This window comes from Heptranchias perlo, chromosome 12, assembly GCF_035084215.1.
Source record: "Heptranchias perlo isolate sHepPer1 chromosome 12, sHepPer1.hap1, whole genome shotgun sequence".
In the NCBI taxonomy this organism is placed as follows: domain Eukaryota; kingdom Metazoa; phylum Chordata; class Chondrichthyes; order Hexanchiformes; family Hexanchidae; genus Heptranchias; species Heptranchias perlo.
The window spans coordinates 55,200,941-55,221,312 of record NC_090336.1 but is presented as its reverse complement, the minus strand read 5'-3'; the positions used below and the strand labels follow the sequence as shown (position 1 = coordinate 55,221,312).

At 43.7% G+C, this 20,372-nt stretch overlaps 1 protein-coding gene across 4 annotated transcripts in view; it reads right to left on the bottom strand.

Moving 5' to 3' along the window:
* The window catches only part of ano1a (anoctamin 1, calcium activated chloride channel a), a 182,816-nt gene extending 182,324 nt beyond the window's left edge, over positions 1 to 492 (bottom strand). For 2 of the 4 annotated variants that reach the window (XM_067994135.1, XM_067994136.1), the window contains exon 1: positions 190 to 492. In XM_067994135.1, the coding sequence (XP_067850236.1) occupies positions 190 to 247 (58 nt within the window). In that variant the 5' untranslated portion in view covers positions 248 to 492. The remainder of the gene's footprint in view (positions 1 to 189) is intronic. The other 2 variants (XM_067994138.1, XM_067994139.1) reach the window with 1 other exon arrangement.
* Between the last annotated feature and the right edge of the window lie 19,880 nt (positions 493 to 20,372).

Sequence of the window (20,372 nt, the reverse complement as noted above, 5' to 3'; positions counted from 1 at the left end):
AAGTAGAGGATGGAATAGACCGCACGGTAAAACATGATCTCAAAATAAACACTCGTACAAACAAACAAAAAGCACAATAAACACCAGGCATCAAAGTTTCGCTCGGCTTTTCCTCCTCCCTCTCCCACTTTCGCTACACCTGCTAGCCGAGCAGGTTGGAAGGAGGAGAGAGTTGCGAACCGCACTTACGTCTTGTCCTGGTTCCGTGCCCACAGACTCTCTGCAGATCATAGCCATTCCTGTCCATGGCGATCTCTTGCACCTCTTCTCCGGTCTTGCGGGCTTTGAATGTGCACTGATGACAGGAAACAGCGAGTTCCCTTTTTAGGGTTTGTTCTTGTGCATTACAGAAAAAAAAAACAACCTTTTACGCGTTCCCATCGTGTCCTTCTCGCCACTCCTATTGCTGACAACTTAACCCACCCAGGGAAGGAGGAGGAGGAGGGAGGGACACTAGCATTGAGCTATAGACTTCTTCACAGGGGTGAAACGCACCTTCTACAGAGACCTTACATTTCCGATCCGATACAATTTTGTACTTTTTTAAAACAAACGTTGAAATACCCGCCGCCGTGGTCAGAAATGCCACCCTGATCCAGAGGTCCCACCGTTGCGCGGTACTGTTGGCCGCTCTGCCCCATTCACCTGCCCTCCGCGGCACTTGCCTTCGTGCAGTCACTTCAGAAATACAAATAATTGGAAAGTCTTTGGTGATGCTACCGGTCACTCGTTTTTTCTAGTGCTAGGTGTTTAATCTCGCCTTGTAAAAAAAAACTTTTGTTGCAAGTGCGCCGAACTAAAGACAAACACTAAAGATAAGTTTTTCCAACTTAGTTACATTTAGACTATACTTTCTATACAACGGTGTTCCAAACAAAATATTCACGAGTCTGAATGTGTTCCTGCTTCAGTTGGTGCCGCTATTTCTCCACTACATACAAGAAGCAACTTTTTTTTCCCGGACGCAATCTATTACCTAGAAAAGTCAATGCTATTTCGGCTCCCTTTCCAATTAGTTCCAGCGGAAATTTATCCAGACATCCAAGTGGAATTTCCGGCGTGAAATGCCTTTTTATGTTGTTATAACGGCTTCATGCCTGTGCTAAACTGACCCACACCACAGAGCACACACTTTATCGCCGTGAACGGGACTCAGTATCGCTGCTGCAACAATGAATAAAACGTCAGGTCGCCGACCTTTAACGTACAGAATCTCTCCATCTAAATAAAATAATGTACAACTAAAGGGAGGTCATCTCCGGTTGATGAAAGTGGATCCGGGACACACACTAGCCGAGGCTGTGACTCTTGTGCTGAGTGACAAGAGCAGGTGAGTTTGAGTGTGACAGTTGGGAGCAGATCAGATAGCCCTGGCCCGGCGCTGCCCAGTTTCATCAGCACCATTCTTCGTCTTCTCCGCAGAAAGAAACAGCCACATTATAAAAACAACTTGTTTTTAAATCACACCTTTAACTGTAGTTAAAGGTCCCAAGGCTATTCATCGGAGCCTTATCAAACAGAACAGTGACACCCAGCCAAAGAAGGAAGCATTAGGACAGGTGACCAAAAATTTTGGTCAAAGAGTTGGGTTTTAAGGAGCATCTTAAAGGAGGAGAGAGAGGCGGAGAGATTTATGGAGGGAATTCCAGAGCATAGGCCCTAGACAGCTGAAGACACTGTCACCAATGTTGGGGCGAAGGAAGTGGGGGATGCACAAGAGGCCAGAGTTGGAGAAACGCAGAGACAAAGGGTCACAGTAAAACTCTACCCTTAGTATTCCCTTCAGCCCTATCTAATTCAAATTTGTTCTTAAGAGATACACACCAAAATCCATCTCATGGCTGCTGTTACATTAGAGTTAGGATCGGGAGAAACTGCTTCAGGGCCAGTGCTAGCTGAAATGTTTTATTAGGGTTGGGTCGCCTTGATTTAGGATTAGCAAAAACTATTGTGTTACTTCAAAGCTAGTGTTAAATAAAACTGTAGCATAAGCACATTGTTTAGAAAGGGAAGTTCTACATATACAAAATATGATGCTTTGACATCCTTTCATTAGTATCACACTTTATATTGGTAACTCTTGAGCAGGAGATAAAGAAAATCCAATGTCAATGTGTATATATTTTATATATATATGTTATAATTTTAACCAGTCCAGTAAGATAAAACAATATATAGTATCAAGTTGTAATTATACTGTGACCTCCACCAATGCCTTTATTTTAAATTCCCTCCCTGACCTCGCCCCTCCCTATTGCTGTAACTTCCCCCAGCTCTACAATCCTCTGAGAACTCTGCATTCCTCCAACTCTGGCCTCTTGTGCATCCCCACTTCTCCACCTCTCTTTCCTCCTTTAAGATGCTCCTTAAAACCTACCTCTTTGGCCAAGCTTTTGGCCACCTGTCCTAATGTCTCCTTCTTTGGCTCGGTTTCAATTTTTGTCTGATTACGCTTGTGAAGTGACTTGGGATGTTTTATCACATTAAAGGTGCTATATAAATGCAAGTTGTTGTTGTTGTAGCTCTAGCATGCAAAGGACAGCCAACAACATGCGAGTTATATCGTACGCTGTGCCGACCCTGGAAGGAGCTTTGCGCGTGCATACTTACGTGCATAGAGTCCGTGCCCACAATACAGCTACTTTTTAATGTTTGGAATGGGCGGATAGGAATAGTCACTGTAGTAAGTTTAGAAAGTGCCCAGGAGATCCAGTGAGCACTTTTTAAAAACTTGGCTTCACCCCACACTGCAGTTCTATTCCCTCCTGCCAAACCCAAATAGTGTGAGATGGATTCCTGAAGGGGATTTCACATCAGTTGGCTTTAACATACAATATTTGAGAGTCAGATCAGGATCTGACTCCAAGTTTCTGCTGTCACTTTTGGGTTGGTGTAAACCTGAAACAGCCTTGTATTAATATGAAAGTGGCAGTGTAACTGCAACATAAATCAAGTTTAATGGTCCAGAATTTGCTGGGAAAATAACGGTGAGTTCACATGCACGCTGTTATTAGTGCATAAAAAACCCAGCAATTTGTGGCGAGGAAGAGGTGTGCCTTGAGTTGCGAATCGCCAGAAATTGCTGGACGATTAGCACCACTCCACCATTAGCTTTGTAAAAACAGGATCTCACCGTCAACCTCCCCATGAATGTCAAGAAATTGCTGGATTTGCGCCATAAATATGAATTAAACTCACCGCAGAAAGTTAGGGCTGCTATTTCACGGCGTAAGGACCCGGTTAATGGGGTAATTAATGGTTCTGACATGCCACTCAACCTTGGAGGCCCAGAAAAGGAACAATTCAAAAAGTGGAGTCTCACTCCTGCAGGTAGTAAATTGTCCCTAGAGGATTTTTTTAATTTGAAATTTGAATTTAAAAAAAGTCTTACTTTTCCTTCCTGTCCCTTTTTACTCTTTCTCAATCCAAAGTTTCTTTCCCTCTCTTTATTTCTCTTTCTGTATCTAATTTGACTCTAATTCACCCTATCGCCTTTTCTGTTTCTTTATCCTTAAATTTCTTTGGCTAAGGAAATAGACTATTAGTCCCATCATTCACCAAGAACCCAGATGCTCCGTTGACCATGTTATCAATTCACAATTCCAGCAATTTGCAGTGCAAAAATAGTCGGAGCTGAAGAGTGAGGAAAATAATCCAAATCACAGCGCACGCCCCGAGATGCCCCCCTCCAGAAAATTCTTGACCATTGTGTTTGTGCAGAGAATAAGAGATCAGAGCTTTATTTACATCAGAAGTAATCCAGATCTTGGATGAAAGGATGGAAGTTGAGTATTTAGGTGAAGAGTTAGGGTTAAGAGAATAAGCAGACTTATGGTTGGCCAGTTATATGATAGACTTTGCAGCAATTCACTGCAGCTTTTGCATGAGAGTGACACAGAATCTGGGGTGTAACTCCAGTTTAGGGCAGTGGATGTCAGGGTGCATACATGCAGAGAGCTCCAGTTACTGACTTCCAAGTGCTGGTTACATTATTATTAGCAGAAAGACGATATGAACATTCAGTCTTAACAAAAACAAAATCTAAATTAGAACTTAGAAAGTTACCAGATACTGGAAGTGGCCTCAGGACTCGCCCATTAGATCCCAGTAACGGTCTCCGGCTCTGACTTATTCCATATGGATTCCAACTTAAATTCCACCCTTCAAGTTTTGGATCCACCCTTGATCACAGATGGCTTCATGATATTCAGTGTTCCTTGAACCACTGCTCTCACCGCTTCCTGAGATCCACGCTTCAAACCTCCAACCTATCACAGACCTTTCCCTTTGTTCTCCCCCCCCACCCAAGCCTTTTTTCCTGGTTCTGCACTTGCTTAAAAACTGTTAAATCTCTAACTTCAACCAGTTCTGATGAAAGGTCATCGACCTGAAACTTTAACTCTGTTTCTCTCTCCACAGATGCTGCCTGACTTGCTGAGTGTTTCCAGCATTTTCTGTTTTGTATTTCTGAGTTATACTATTGATTTTACCTTGATGCATCCAAAACTGTTATACGTCCGTGCAAAAACTGATGTTATAACTGGCCCCTAAAATGGTACACTGTTCCTGGAGTATAAAAGTGCCATTATCTTCACAAACCATAGAGGGCACTCACAGACGTTGATGAAAAGTTTAAAGTTTGTTTACTTTGGGATGGAGTTATGGTCATTCAAACCTTTTCTTTTCATCTATCTTTTTATCACCAATTTTCTGTCCATCGCTCTTCCCTCCTGGATGGTTTGACCCCTTGCTGGGTTACAGTTCCCTTTTGGTTATTTTCCAGTAAGAAGGAAGTATTTTATATCTTTTCACAGGAGTCTGGCAGTCATTTTAAACATTAGGTACTCCTAGCTGCGTCCTGAAAATACAGATTGTTTATATTCTCTTATATTCCAGAGAATACGCATTAAGGTTTGGTATGCAAAAAAGTCACTTCAAAAACATTATTCCCGAGAAGCATTTCCTAACATCTATTCACTTAGCTGTAATTATATTCAATTTAGTCAGCTGGATACCTTGGTTGGACCAACAGGCTGAGAGATATCTTTGATCTCTACTATGTATCCAGTTATAGTTGTGCGGACAATCCTGTGAATGGCTGGTCACCTAATGTACTAATGAGATGAGAGAAACATTTCTTTTTAACGTCCTTTGTTTTAGTGTATCTTCAAAGGAGTTTTAATGGTGTATCTGTGGCTGATTTTCTCCCAGTCAGCAGTTATTCTGAAGCTAACAGAGATAGGGAAGGCTGGAGATTCATTGGTAGATCCCTCCCCGATCTCTGCGCTCCTCCAATTCTGGCCTCTTGCCCATCCCCGATTTTCATTGCTCCATCATTGGCGGCCGTGCCTTTTGCGGCCTAGGCCCTAAGCTCTCGAATTCCCTCCTTCAACCTCTCCGCCTCTCTACTTCTTTCTCTCTCCTTTAAGACGCTCCTTAAAACCTACCTCTTTGACCAAGCTTTTGGTCACCTGTCCTAATGTCTCCTTATGTGGCTCGGTGTCAAATTTTGTTTGATAATCGCTCCTTTGAAGCTCCTTGGGACGTTTTACTATGTTAAAGGCGCTATATAAATGCAAGTTGTGTTGTTGTAGTGAACAACGATGTAACATGTTAGAGTCCACGTCACAAGTTATGTTCAGTATTAATGTAAGAGAAGCCCCTTTGTTGTTTTCAATATTCCAGTGAGAATAGTAAAGTGTGTAAATCTCTTGTACGTATTTGATACTGTTTATTTATCTGTTTACTCTTCAATAAATCTGACGAGTGGTTTGTAGTGTAAGTCCGATACAATGTTTATTCTTCTGCTTTCCAAAATTGAGGAAACCACATAGCACCACATGAGCTGAAACACAGTGAGGGGGGTTCTCTATTTAACACCAGGCTTGCTACAATTACCAACAGCATATCTATAATTAAACATTTTCTGCCTGGCATGCACCCATACTGCCCAATCTCAAAAGTGTCACACCTCAAAAGCATCATGTATATATAAGGCAAAAAAAATTGTAATTGGTTCAAATAATGAATTCCACTCACTAGACAGATGGGAACCTTTCCAATCAGGAACACGCAGGCATTATTTATCACATAACAAACACATAAAATATCACTAACTATACCAATAAAATCAGCCATTTGATACCTGCATAAAGTTTCCCCCACACAGGCCTGCCTTGAGGTTTTTTTTGTGTCAGAGATGAATCATAGGAATATATCATGGGATTTGGTAGCCAGAGTGTAGCAGAACAACCCAAGGAGTTGGGTCAGCTGGTGCACTCTGAGTCATATAGTCCCACAAGAGTTCTCATGTGGTCTTGTGAAATTACAATAATCAGAACATCTCACTTCATTGGGAAACAAGGTAGAAAAGGACCAAGGAGTTATTTTAAAAAGGGAGGGGAAAAAAAGAGCACAGTACAAAAGAATTAGTGTATGGGGAAGAATCGGAAAGATGAAATTATTTTTGTCTGTCAGCAATGCCACAGGTGATCAACTATACATTGTGTGTGTTACATGGTATAATACTCCTGTTATGATAAATTAATTTATCCTCTGACATATTGTGAGCAACATCACAGCAGATTCATTACTATGTTATAGTTTAATTGCATTTCTTAGAAAATGCTAAAGACTTGTCATAAAGTTTCGTGATTTCTTTCCAAAATTCATTGCTTATCAATTGAAAAGTTGACTATTGCAGAGTCTTCGCCTCAGTAAGAACATAAAGATGCACAGCAGCAGGAATGGGAATAGTGTGAAGCTTGTATTTAGCTTCGGCACATGCAAACTGGCTCAGAGGGCGCCTATAACCTACACGTGCACAGAAAATGCCAAGAAAGTGTTGCGGTGCGTTGAGCTTATGCATAAATGGAGGGACAAGAAACCTCAGCAAGAAGGGCCAATTTAACAAATGCACTGAATAATTTATAAGGCAAGGATTGAGAGAGGTGCAGACTTACTTGGGCAAAATTATTGGAGATATTTTTATGGGTAAGCATATTGTTTTATTTTAAGATTGCTTATTTTTTGTGTTTATGTTATTAATTTTATTCTGAAGCATATAGAACGGGGTGAGCAAGGCTATGCAAAGGAATTAGAATCATGGAGTCATACAGCGCAGAAGGAGGCCATTCGACCCATCATGCCTGTGACAGCTCTCTGAAAGCGCTACTAATTAGTCCCACTTCCTTGCTCTTTTCCCATAGCCCTGCAAATGTGTCATTTTTAATTAGAGATCCAATTCCCTTTTGAAAATTACTATTGAATCTGTTTCCACCACCCTTGTATAGTGGGCTTTCGTGTCCTCAGGACCGCCTAAAGGTCTTCATAGTCAATGAGTTAACTTTGAAGTGTAATCATTGTTGTTATGTGGGCAAACTCGGCAGTCAATGTGCACACAGCAAGGTCTCACAAACAGCAAAATGACCAAATAATCTCAACTCACTAGGATAAACACTTTTAATGAGTGAGATTTGACAGGCCTGTAAAGACGTGGTAGATTGCTTCGTGTAGTTTCTATGTGGTGTCTCATAATTTATTAAATTGTGATTGTTTCTAATGGTTGAAATATTTCAACTCACCTTGGGCCAACATAGTGCCCAATTCAGAATATCCCAGTTACTTTCAGGGTGGCTGATATACCTAATAACCTGCAGGGTGCAAAGTCTGTCCATCTCTTTCCCAGTATAAGAATTCCCCTGAGTAGCAAATATGCCGGTTCCGAAAAGTAAAATGGAAACTCTTTTCATTGGCAGTCGCTTGTTTTAAGGCACTACTGCCAGCCAGATTCTGCCTATGAGTTGCACAGAGTTCTGCCGTCCCACCCTACTCACTCATTTGCCTCTTACCTCACAGTCTCCCCAGGGATCAGGATTTGCCCAGTCTATCTAAAGTCATATAAAAATAGAATGCAGAAATGTCCCAAATCATTGCAGTCTTTGTAAAAAGTGTGGACAGGAACTATTTTGAATTGTTTAAATCTACTGAGATGGAAAGAGTAACAAATATATTTTATACCCAAGCCTTTAAAAAAAGTTTGATACCTTAGATTTTTTTCCTCAGGTCTGTGCCCTTATCCCTCTTTGCCAAAAATGAACAACTCATGGTGTGATACAATTCCACAGGCAGCAATAGCCTTCCCACATGTGAACTGCACAGTGAGCATTCAGGTGTGAAAAGCATCACAGCTGAGCTGGATCTTGCCCCCATCCAATATCCACACAAGCATATTTCACTGGGTAACTATCTCACTGGTACTGGTCAATATTCACAGGACCCTTGACCAACAAGAGAGAGTCTAACCACCTCCCCTTGACATTCAACAGCATTACCATCGCTGAATCCCCCACCATCAACATCCTGGGGGTCACCATTGACCAGAAACTGAACTGGACCAGCCATATAAATACTGTGGCTATGAGAGCAGGTCAGAGGCTGGGTATTCTGCGGCGAGTGACTCACCTCCTGACTCCCCAAAGCCTCTCCACCATCTACAAGGCACAAGTCAGGAGTGTGATGGAATACACTCCACTTGCTTGGATGAGTGCAGCTCCAACAACACTCAAGAAGCTCGACACCATCCAAGATAAAGCAGCCCACTTGATTGGCACCCCATCCATCACCCTAAATATTCACTCCCTTCACCACCGGCGCACTGTGGCTGCAGTGTGCACCATCCACAGGATGCACAGCAGCAACTCGCCAAGACTTCTTCGACAGCACCTCCCAAACCCGCGACCTCTACCACCTAGAAGGACAAGAGCAGCAGGCGCATGGGAACAACACCACCTGCACGTTCCCCTCCAAGTCCCACACCATCCCGACTTGGAAATATATCGCCGTTCATTCATCGTCGCTGGGTCAAAATCCTGGAACTCCCTTCCTAACAGCACTGTGGGAGAACCGTCACCACACGGACTGCAGCGGTTCAAGAAGGCGGCTCACCACCACCTTCTCAAGGGCAATTAGGGATGGGCAATAAATGCCGGCCTCGCCAGCGACGCCCACATCCCGAACGAATAAAAAAAGATTGTCGCCAAATCTAATCCGGTTCTCAACCGACATCCACACACACGTGTACTTCCAGCAGGAGCCCACTGGACACTGACCAGAAGAGGAATCAGAAGTTGATTTTCCCCTCCCTAACTCATTAATGCTGATGCCAGTTGCAGCATCCCTACTACCACCTGACTGAGATTAGCTAAATTAACATAGAACGGAGGTCAAATCTGGCATCTCCTTGGCCTTAATGGTACAGCTATATTTAAATCCAGTGAGCCATCTGGGGGGAGCTTTGTATATTTTTGTTTTTCAAATATTGCAACATGTTAAAAGTCTACAAAAACACCTTCCCCGAGGGCCGACTGTTTCCCACTAATATGGTATTAAAGCACATTAAACCCAAAGATCCCCAGTTTAATCTCTGGTCTATACTGAGTTAACTGGTACTGAAGTCGGGAGCTACGATTGTCTTCGCCCGACTTCCACATATGCATACTTCCAGGGTCGCTGCATCTGGTGGGAATTAAGGCCTCGGTGTCCTTAGAGTACGGATGGGGAAAATCAGCCACGGTCACTGCTTCCATCCAGTGATCCCACTCCTGATCGCTGTCAGCTGATTCTTGCCTGGATGGATGTTGGAGGAGGACTGGATCAGGATTGGCTGTGGTGCTGTTCGTGGTTCAATGGACTGCTGATACTCAATGACCAGGTTTAATATGAAGAATGGCCACTTGGGAAAAGTACTGCAGGGCATCTGGAACGTGTAGAAATATATCTGTGAGAGTTACCATCTTCAGGGTAAGAGGGGAGGAAAGGCAATATTTAGGTGTATGCAGGTATTTGTGGGAACGGGATTGAAGGTTTCTAGTGCAGATGGCCAACTGCAAGAGGTTATCCCACTAGGCCTTCTACAGGTGGTTATGAGTTTCCTCCTCTGGTTAAGAGTTACAATGACTCTGTTATCCCCGTTGTGGGCAGAGACCCAAGAGATTTGTAATGTGCGATGAACAGATATCCACAAAGTATTTTCCTAGTTGGTGGAGACAGCCATTGTGAGCTGTGGATCAGCTAAAGGAGTGCGGAGAGCATTCCAATTCTGCACATGGCATGGTCGTAATGCTAATCCACACTGGGTATATTCAAGGCAGATAGCACTATAACAATAACAACTTGAACATCTCAGCGGGTTGTAGGGCTGGAGGGGGTTGCAGAGATAGGGAGGGGCGAGGTCAGCGAGCACAAGGGTGATGGGTGAACGGGATTTGGTGCGAGTTAGTATACGGGCAGCAGAGTTTTGGATGAGCTCAAGTTTATGGAGGGTGCAAGGTGGGGGTGTGGCCAGGAGAGCATTGGATTAGTCGAGTCTGGAGGTAACAAAGGCATGGATGAGGGTTTCAGCAGTAGATGAGCTGAGGCAGGGGCAAAGACAGGCGATATTATGAAGGTGGACATAGGCGGTCGTGGTGATGGAGAGGGTACGGGGTCGGAAGCTCCGCTCAGGGTCAAATAGGATGCCAAGGTTGCGAATGGTCTTGTCAGGTTCAGACAGTGGCCAGGGAGAGGGATGGAGTTGGAGTTTGTGGCGGGGACTGAAGACAATGGCTTCATTCTTCCCAATATTTAATTGGAGGAAATTTATGCTCATCTAATATTGAATGTCGAACAAACAGTGTGACAAATTCAGAGGCAGTGGAGAGGTCGAGAGAGGTGGTGATGTAGAGCACAAAGGAATTAATGGAGACCAAAGAGCTACACTTTCAAATAGAGTATATAACTGTGATGGAGGGGGATAGACAAGCACCATCAGTATAATGGCCAAGTCTTTCAACAAGTGAAAGATGCACTGACAGGTAACAGTGATCCAATATAGTTCAAGTAATGGCAAGGTAGAAGACACTGAACACCATCTACTGGCAGGGGGAAGGCAATGCTTGACAATTCTGGGAGATGTGTGTCATCCTTCTTCTGGGCAGAATGCATTTTCTATTTGGCTGTTGACAGATGATGTCCAAGCGACGAGTGTAATATTTCCAGTTCTGCTTGCTGAATTGTCTATTCTGATACATCATTCAACTCCCTTACTCAAGGAAGATTTCCACATGGTCCTAGCACCTTTGTGACTTTACCACAAATTTTAAGATATCTATATATTGCATTTATTTTGCAAACATAACACTATATGGAAGTCCAGGTCAGATGATCTAGTGACCTAACTTCTGTTTGACTGTGAACATTTTCGAAGGGACCATTTCATTTCTTGAATAAAATCCATGTTCAGTGTGAAAGAAAGATCTGCATGTCTCTCAGAAATGTCCCAAAGTTCATCATATAGAATGAAATACCTAGAACTGGAGAGACTTTTTATATAGGTAATTGCTTATGTAGTGTCAGCCTAGGATCAGTAGTAGAACTCTTGCCTCTGAGCCAGACGGTCATGGGTTCAAGCCCTACTACAGAGACTTCATAGGTTCATACAGCATAGAAGAAGGCCATTCAGCCCATCTTGTGGGCCGGGCCTTTGAAAGAGCTATCCAATTAGTCGCACTCCCCTGCTCTTTCCCCATAGCCCTGTAAAATTTTCCTTTTCAAATATGTATCCAATTCCCTTGTGAAAGTTACTATTGAATCTGCTTTGACCAACCTTTCAGACAGCACATTCCAGATCATAGCAACTCGCTGTGTAAAATAATTTCTCCTCATCTTCCCTCTGGCTCTTTTGCCAATTATCTTAAATCTGCATCCTCTGGTTACTGACCCTCCTGCCAGTGGAAACAGTTTCTCCTTATTTACTCTATCAAAATCCCTCATAATTTTGAACACGTCCTCTTAACCTTCTTTACTGTAAAGAGAGCAATCCCAGCTTCTCTACTCTCGACATAACTGAAGTCCCTCAAATCTGGGATAATTCTGCCAAATCTCTTCTACACCCTCTCCTTGAGCACATAATTGAGGATAATACTTTGGCACAGTACTGAGGGAGTGTTGTACTGTCAGAGGTGCTGCCTTTTGGATGAGACATTAAACCGAGACCCCATCTATCCTCTCACTATTCAAAGAAGAGCGGGGAAGTTCCCCTGGTATTCTAGCCAATATTTATCCCTCAACTTACACCACCAAAAGAGATTAACTTGTCATTTTTTCTTTATTCGTTCATGGAATGTGGGACTTTGCTGTGTGCAAATTGGATGCTGCGTTTCCCTACATTACAATAGTGACTACACTTTAAGAGTACTTCATTGGCCGTGAAACACGTTAGGACATCCTGAGGTTGTGAAAGACGCTATATAAATGCAAGTTCTTTTTTTACTTTCATAGATATCCTGGACTCCACTATATAATACAAAGACTCAGAGAGTAAATGTGCAGGGCTGGCTGCATAACTTTACAAAAATAGATAGCCTTAATCTTGATAGACACACAGTGCTGTTGGCTATCTGGAATCAGTAAAACAATTTCAAAAAGAACAAATAAAAACCTGAAGTAAATAATATATGCTTGCAGCTGTCTTTGTAAAGTATAATACTAAAGAAGTTGATGTGGATTACAACAACAACCACTTGCATTTATATCATCCTTTAACGTAGTAAAATGTCCCAAGGTGTTTCACAGGAGTGTTATCAGGCAAAATTTGACACCGAGCCATTAGGATATTAGGACAGGGGACCAAAAGCTTGGTAAAAGAGGTAGGTTTTAAGGAGCGGCTTAAAGGAGGAGAGAGGCAGAGAGGTTCAGGGAGGAATTTCTAGAGCTTAGGGCCCAGGGAAGCTGAAGGCAGGGCTGCCAATGGTGGACCGAAGGAAATCAGGGATGCATCAGAGGCCGGAGTTGGAGGAGCTGCATCCTTTGCACATTCCTCCCCTATGGAACTTAATTTGGCCGTATATTTGTGCCACAGGCTACTAAAGGCATATTCAGTCCCAACATTGACCATCTCTACCATTACCAACAAGCCTGGGGATCAACCCTGGTTCAATGAGGAGTGTAGAAGAGCATGCCAGGAGCAGCACCAGGCGTACCTAAAAATGAGGTGCCAACCTGGTGATGCTACAACTGAGGACTACATGCATGCTAAACAGCGGAAGCAACATGCTACAGACAGAGCTAAGCAATTCCACAACCAACGGATCAGATCAAAGCTCTGCAGTCCTGTCACATCCAGTCGTGAATGGTGGTGGACAATTAAACAAATAATGGGAGGAGGAGGCTCTGTAAACATCCCCATCCTCAATGATGGCGGAGTCCAGCACGTGAGTGCAAAAGACAAGGCTGAAGCGTTTACAATCATCTTCAGCCAGAAGTGCCGAGTGGATGATCCATCTTGGCCTCCTCCCGATATCCCAACCATCACAGAAGCCAGTCTTCAGCCAATTCGATTCACTCCACGTGATATCAAGAAACGGCTGAGTGCACTGGATACAGCAAAGGCTATGGGCCCCGACAACATCCCGGCTGCAGTGCTGAAGACTTGCGCTCCAGAACTAGCTGCACCTCTAGCCAAGCTGTTCCAATACAGCTGCAACACTGGCATTTACCCGACAATGTGGAAAATTGCCTAGGTATGACCTGTCCACAAAAAGCAGGACAAATCCAATCTGGCCAATTACCGCCCAATCAGTCTACTCTCAATCATCAGCAAAGTGATGGAAGTTGTCGTCGACAGTGTTATCAAGCGGCACTGACTCACCAATAACCTGCTCACCGATGCTCAGTTTGGGTTCCGCCAGGACCACTCAGCTCCAGTCCTCATTACAGCCTTGGTCCAAACATGGACAAAAGAGCTGAATTCCAGAGGTGAGGTGAGAGTGACTGCCCTTGACATCAAGGCAGCATTTGACCGAGTGTGGCACCAAGGAACCCTAGTAAAATTGAAGTCTATGGGAATCAGGTGGATAACTCTCCAGTGGCTGGAGTCATACCTGGCACAAAGGAAGATGGTAGTGGTTGTTGGAGGCCAATCATCTCAGCCCCAGGACATTGCTGCAGGAGTTCCTCAGGGCAGTGTCCTCGGCCCAACCATCTTCAGCTGCTTCATTAATGACCTTCCCTCCATCATAAGGTTAGAAATGAAGATGTTCGCTGATGATTGCACAGTGTTCAGTTCCATTCGCAACCCCTCAAATAAAGAAGCAGTCCGAACCCGCATGCAGCAAGACCTGGACAACATCCAGGCTTGGGCTGATATGTGGCAATTAGCATTCGTGCCAGACAAGTGCCAGGCAATGACCATCTCCAACAAGAGACAGTCTAACCAATCCCCTTGACATTCAACGGCATTACCATCTCCGAATCCCCCACCATCAACATCCTGGGGATCACCATTGACCAGAAACATAACTGAACCAGCCATATAAATACTGTGGTTACAAGAGCAGGTCAGAGACTGGGTCTTCTGCGGTGACTGACTCACCTCCTGACTCCCCAAAGCCTTTCTACTATCTACAAGGCACAAGTCAGGAGTGTGATGGAATACTTTCCACTTGCCTGGATCAGGGCAGCTCCAACAACACTCAAGAAGCTCGACACCATCCAGGACAAAGCAGCCTGCTTGATTGGCAGCCCATCCAGCACCCTAAACATTCACTCCCTTCACCACCAGTGCACTGTGGCTGCAGTGTGTACCATCCACAGGATGCACTGCAGCAACTTGCCAATGCTTCTTCGACAGCACCTCCCAAACCCACGACCTCTACCACCTAGAAGGACAAGAGCAGCAGGCACATGGGAACAATACCACCTGCACGTTCCCCTCCAAGTCAAAAAGAAGAAGGAGGCATATGACATGCATAGGCAGCTGGGATCAAGTGGATCCCTTGAAGAGTATAGAGATTGCCGGAGTAGAGTTAAGAGAGAAATCAGGAGGGCAAAAAGGGGACATGAGATTGCTTTAGCAGATAAGGCAAAGGAGAATCCAAAGAGCTTCTACAAATACATAAAGGGCAAAAGAGTAACTAGGGAGAGAGTAGGGCCTCTTAAGGATCAACAAGGTCATCTATGTGCGGAACCACAAGAGATGGGTGAGATCCTAAATGAATATTTCACATCGGTATTTACGGTTGAGAAAGGCATGGATGTTAGGGAACTTGGGGAAATAAATTGTGATGTCTTGAGGAGTGTACATATTACAGAGAGGGAGGTGCTGGAAGTCTTAACGCGCATGAAGGTAGATAAATCTCCGGGATCTGATGAAATGTATCCCAGGACGTTATAGGAGGTTAGGGAGGAAATTGCGGGTCCCCGAGCAGAGATATTTGAATCATCGACAGCTACAGGTGAGGTGCCTGAAGATTGGAGGGTAGCAAATGTTGTGCCTTTGTTTAAGAAGGGCGGCAGGGAAAAGCCTGGGAACTACAGACCGGTGAGCTTGACATCTGTAGTGGGTAAGTTGTTAGAGGGTATTCTGAGAGACAGGATCTACAGACATTTGGAGAGGCATGGACTGATTAGGAACAGTCAGCATGGTTTTGTGAGAGGAAAATCATGTCTCACGAATTTGATTGAGTTTTTTGAAGGGGTAACCAAGAAGATAGATGAGGGCTGTGCAGTAGACGTGGTCTATATGGACTACAGCAAAGCCTTTGACAAGGTACCGCATGGTAGGTTGTTACATAAGGTTAAATCTCACGGGATCCAAGGTGAGGTAGCCAATTGGATACAAAATTGGATTGACGACAGAAGACAGAGGGTGGTTGTCGAGGGTTGTTTTTCAAACTGGAGGCCTGTGACCAGCGGTGTGCCTCAGGGATCGGTCCTGGGTCCGCTGTTATTTGTTATTTATATTAATGATTTTGATGAGAATTTAGGAGGCATGGTTAGTAAGTTTGCAGATGACACCAAGATTGGTGGCATTGTGGACAGTGAAGAAGGTTATCTAGGATTGCAACGGGATCTTGATAAATTGGGCCAGTGGGCCAATGAATGGCAGATGGAGTTTAATTTAGATAAATGTGAGGTGATGCATTTTGGTAGATCGAATCAGGCCAGGACCTACTCCGTTAATGGTAGGGCGTTGGGGAGAGTTATAGAACAAAGAGATCTAGGAGTACAGGTTCATAGCTCCTTGAAAGTGGAGTCACAGGTGGATAGGGTGGTGAAGAAGGCATTTGGCATGCTTGGTTTCATTGGTCAGAACATTGAATACAGGAGTTGGGATGTCTTGTTGAAGTTGTACAAGCCATTGGTAAGGCCACACTTGGAATACTGTGTACAGTTCTGGTTACCCTATTATAGAAAGGATATTATTAAACTAGAAAGAGTGCAGAAAAGATTTACTCGGATGCTACCGGGACTTGATGGTTTGACTTATAGGGAGAGGTTGGATAGACTGAGACTTTTTTCCCTGGAGAGTAGGAGGTTTAGGGGTGATCTTATAGAAGTCTATAAAATAATGAGGGGCATAGATAAGGTAGATCGTCAAAATCTTTTCCCAAAGGTAGGGGAGTCTATAACGAGGGGACATCGATTTAATGTGAGAGGGGAGAGATACAAAAGGGTCCAGAGGGGCAATTCTTTCACGCAAAGGGTAGTGAGTGTCTGGAACGAGCTGCCAGAGGCAGTAGTGGAGGCGGGTACATTTTTGTCTTTTAAAAAGCATTTGGACAGTTACATGGGTAAGATGGGTATAGAGGGATATGGGCCAAGTGCAGGCAATTGGGACTAGCTTAGTGGTATAAACTGGGCGACATGGACATGTTGGGCCGAAGGGCCTGTTTCCATGTTGTAAACTTCTATGATTCTATGATTCTATAAGTCACACACCATCCCGACTTGGAAATATCTAGGCGTTCCTTCATCGTCGCTGGGTCAAAATCCTGGAACTCCCTTCCTAACAACACTGTGGAGAACCTTCACCACATGGACTGCAGCGGTTCAAGAAGGCGGCTCACCACCACCTTCTCAAGGGCAATTAGGGATGGGCAATAAATGCTGGCCGCGCCAGCGACGCCCACATCCCATGAACGAATTTTTAAAAATCAGTATGGAAGAAGATGAAGCACTCCCAACGGCCAATTTTTTTGACCCTCGCTCCCGGGCACTGAGTAATCTGCAGGTCCAAGGACCAGAAGAACGGGATGGAATCCCAATTGGCTCCTTTAACACCACCCTGGGATTCCCTGGGCTTGCCTGTGAGGGTGGAGCCTTCCCTATGCCCGCAGAAGATTGCAGGCTGAATGGAGAGGTGTGGCCCGTCTCCCGCTTCTGTCTTGATTGGGCTTTGCCTGATGCCCAAGTGCAGAGGCACCCACCGAAAGTTGGCACTGTGGCTTGTGAAGTCCCATTGACTGGAGGGTCCCAGGGACAGGCTGAAGGTCTACAGGTAGACCACAGGTTTTATTTCGTAAAGTATAATACTAAAGGAGTTGACGTGGATTACAACAACAACCACTTGCATTTATATGACGCTTTTAACGTAGTAAAATGTCCTAAGGTGCTTCAGAGGAGCATTATCAGACTAAATTTGACACCGAGCCACATAACGAGATGTTAGGACAGGGCACCAAAAGTTTGGTCAAAGACGTAGGTTTCCAGAAGTTTGCACTTCAATTGGGACCTCCTTGCTGCCAAAGTTCCACATCATTCAGGCCAATGAAGCAGCTGCAAGCCTGACAGCCTCTAAATTTACAGGCCCTTGCGAGGGCCTACACTGCGAGGACCTTTTAATGGCCCAGGATGGGAAGCACAGGGAATCCTGGGGCTGGACAGATGCAGTACACTTCAGGGGTGTTGCTCTGGTTTCGCTCTGGGCAAAGAGAGAGTCCAGGAAAATTGGCCCTATGTGTGTCAAATGAGGAAAATAACTGCACACTTCACTGTAGAACCTGTGTTGACATTTATGGATTATGTGATTTAATCCTGAATTTGGAATTCATTTATTATGAGCTAATAATGAAATATTGGAAGGCATATTTGTTTACCAAGGAAGAATAAATTGGTAACTGAATATTTTCCATTTGCTAAGAACAGCAATTAATTGCTCTGAAGAGCTCATTAGGAGCAATTTGTCATCAAATGTAGATGTCACATTGCCTGCTACTGCTGCCTGAAGTGCATGAGGGAACTGTGCCTTGATACATGGGCACAGGAAGGCTGCTTTTAATTAAGCAATTCATTAGAATAGATTTTCATTAATAATCAAACAAGAACTTTTCTTTGTCTTACTGCCCATTATGCATGCTGCTGAAAGGAAATAAAGAACTTCAAACACAGAATCTCAGCCAACAGCAAGCAGAGTGAGATCATGGCCCGCTCTCAAAAAGACTGATAATGATCTCTTCGAAGCAGCTAACATTGTCTTCATATGAGTGCAGAACATCTACTTTCAAACTGTTTCTAAATGTGTAGATGAAATGATAAAAACTAATCGGTGCTCCGTGTGGTATATTGGGAGAGTCTTCTCTCATTGGCGAGTTTTCCTTCAAAAGCTTGCTGTAGCTGAAGGATTAGTGATGTGACACAAAGATAAATTCCCAGCTGGGAAGCTGCACTCGAAGGGAGTGCAGATCGGAAACAGAACCACAACACCATAGTTGTTTGACCTGTACTCTCAGTGAGCACAGCACGAAATTAAAACAAGCATTGGACTAGTTAAGTGATGTGGTGTCAGAAATAAACTAAAATTGTGCAGTTATCTATAGAAAACTGAATTTCTTAGTATGTCAGAATTTAACCCACCAGGAAGTTTAACTTCAGCCAGCCATCACTATGAGCAGTACGGGGCCATGACAAAGCTTCACAATGAGCGTGGTGATATGTAGGTTAGCAATCTTGTTTAGGGTGTGGGCCAAAAAGCAAGCACAGTTTGAGTTAGAAGATCAGAAACGTGATGATGAAACCACCATACATAAGGTCGATGAACACTTTGATCTAAAACCTTTTAATCTATGAAAGGGCGCTCTTTCACTAGTGCAGTCAGAAAGTGGTTGGGTGAAAATGGCAGGCAGTAGGTGAGAGGCCAAATAAAGAGTTAGACAAAATGACACGACAGGAAAGTCAGAGTTTTGGTGTGGTGCAGGAAAGAAATGGAATAATCCTTACAAGGAGAGAGCTTTGCCAAACCAGACAATAACTCTGACTCATATGTTGTGTAATTACAGGCACAGTCAAGAAGATAACTGTCTAAGGCGTAATCTAAGATACAGGAAATGTAATAAGTTGGGACATTTTGAAATAGTCTGACATAAAAAGGTTGTTCCAACAGCCATCACTAGTGGTGAATCACATAATCAGAAGCCATTCTGCCTTGAGTCAGTTATGTGTGTTGATGACACACAGAAATCAAGGCAGGTAGACCTGAAGATAAATGGCAAGATTGTAAATTTTAAGATTGATATGGATGTGGGCATTACTATTCTGTCACAGCCTATGTTCGACAGTCTACTATAGTGCCCCCAGCTATAGCCATTGAATATGATAGTGCAGAACAGAGAGATAAATGGGACTGCAAGGACATTTTATGGCACCTTCCACATAGTCACTGTTGTGATGTAGGAAATGTGGCAGCCAAATTATACACAGCAAGGTTCCACAAACAGCAATGTGATAATGACCAGATAATCTGTTTTTTAGTGAAGTTGGTTGAGGGATAAATAGAGAACTCACCCACTCTTCTTCAAAATAGTGCCACAGGATCTTTTACGTTCACTTGAGAGGGCAGATGGGGCCTGAGTTTAAAATCTCATCTGAAAGAAGGCACCTCCGACAGTGCAGCACTCCCTCAGTACTGCACTGGAGTGTCAGCCTAGATTTTGTGCTCCATCCCAGAAGTGGGACTTGAACCCATGACCTTCATGCTCAGAGGTGAGAGTGTTACCGCTGAGTCACTGCTGACACACAATGAACATGAAACATGGCGCTAAAAGTGTGAACCTGTAAAGATTGTGTTTAAGGGCGACGCTATCCTTTACAGTGTGAACATAAGAAGTCTTGTCTAGATTCATTTTACACAGTTAGAGTGCTGGTAACAGATGCCAGTTTCTACTGCAATCAGATCTGTTTTGTGAATTTTTTATGCCACTTAAACTTCCACAAACAAACCACAAAAAATGCAATGGCAGTGTGTGGTACGTTTACAATACCCTGCCAGCTTTCTGAAGATTCTTTTTCTTCAAGTATAGTTTATTGAACTTGGTTTTACTTTAACATTAATTTGTTTATGTTTGGTGTTCTTGAGTTGGTGATAAAACACAGCTGGATACAAGGGAAATGAATTGTGTGCCTGCACTAATGTTCCTTCTGTCTTTTTTGGTAGCTTTAAAATGTCTTTCAATTCAGCTTGTTACACGAGTACTACAAATAGGAAAAGTTTGGAAAACATGTATGGAATCCTCCTACAAAAAGTTCCTTCTAAGAGGAGTGACTAACTGCTGCTGACT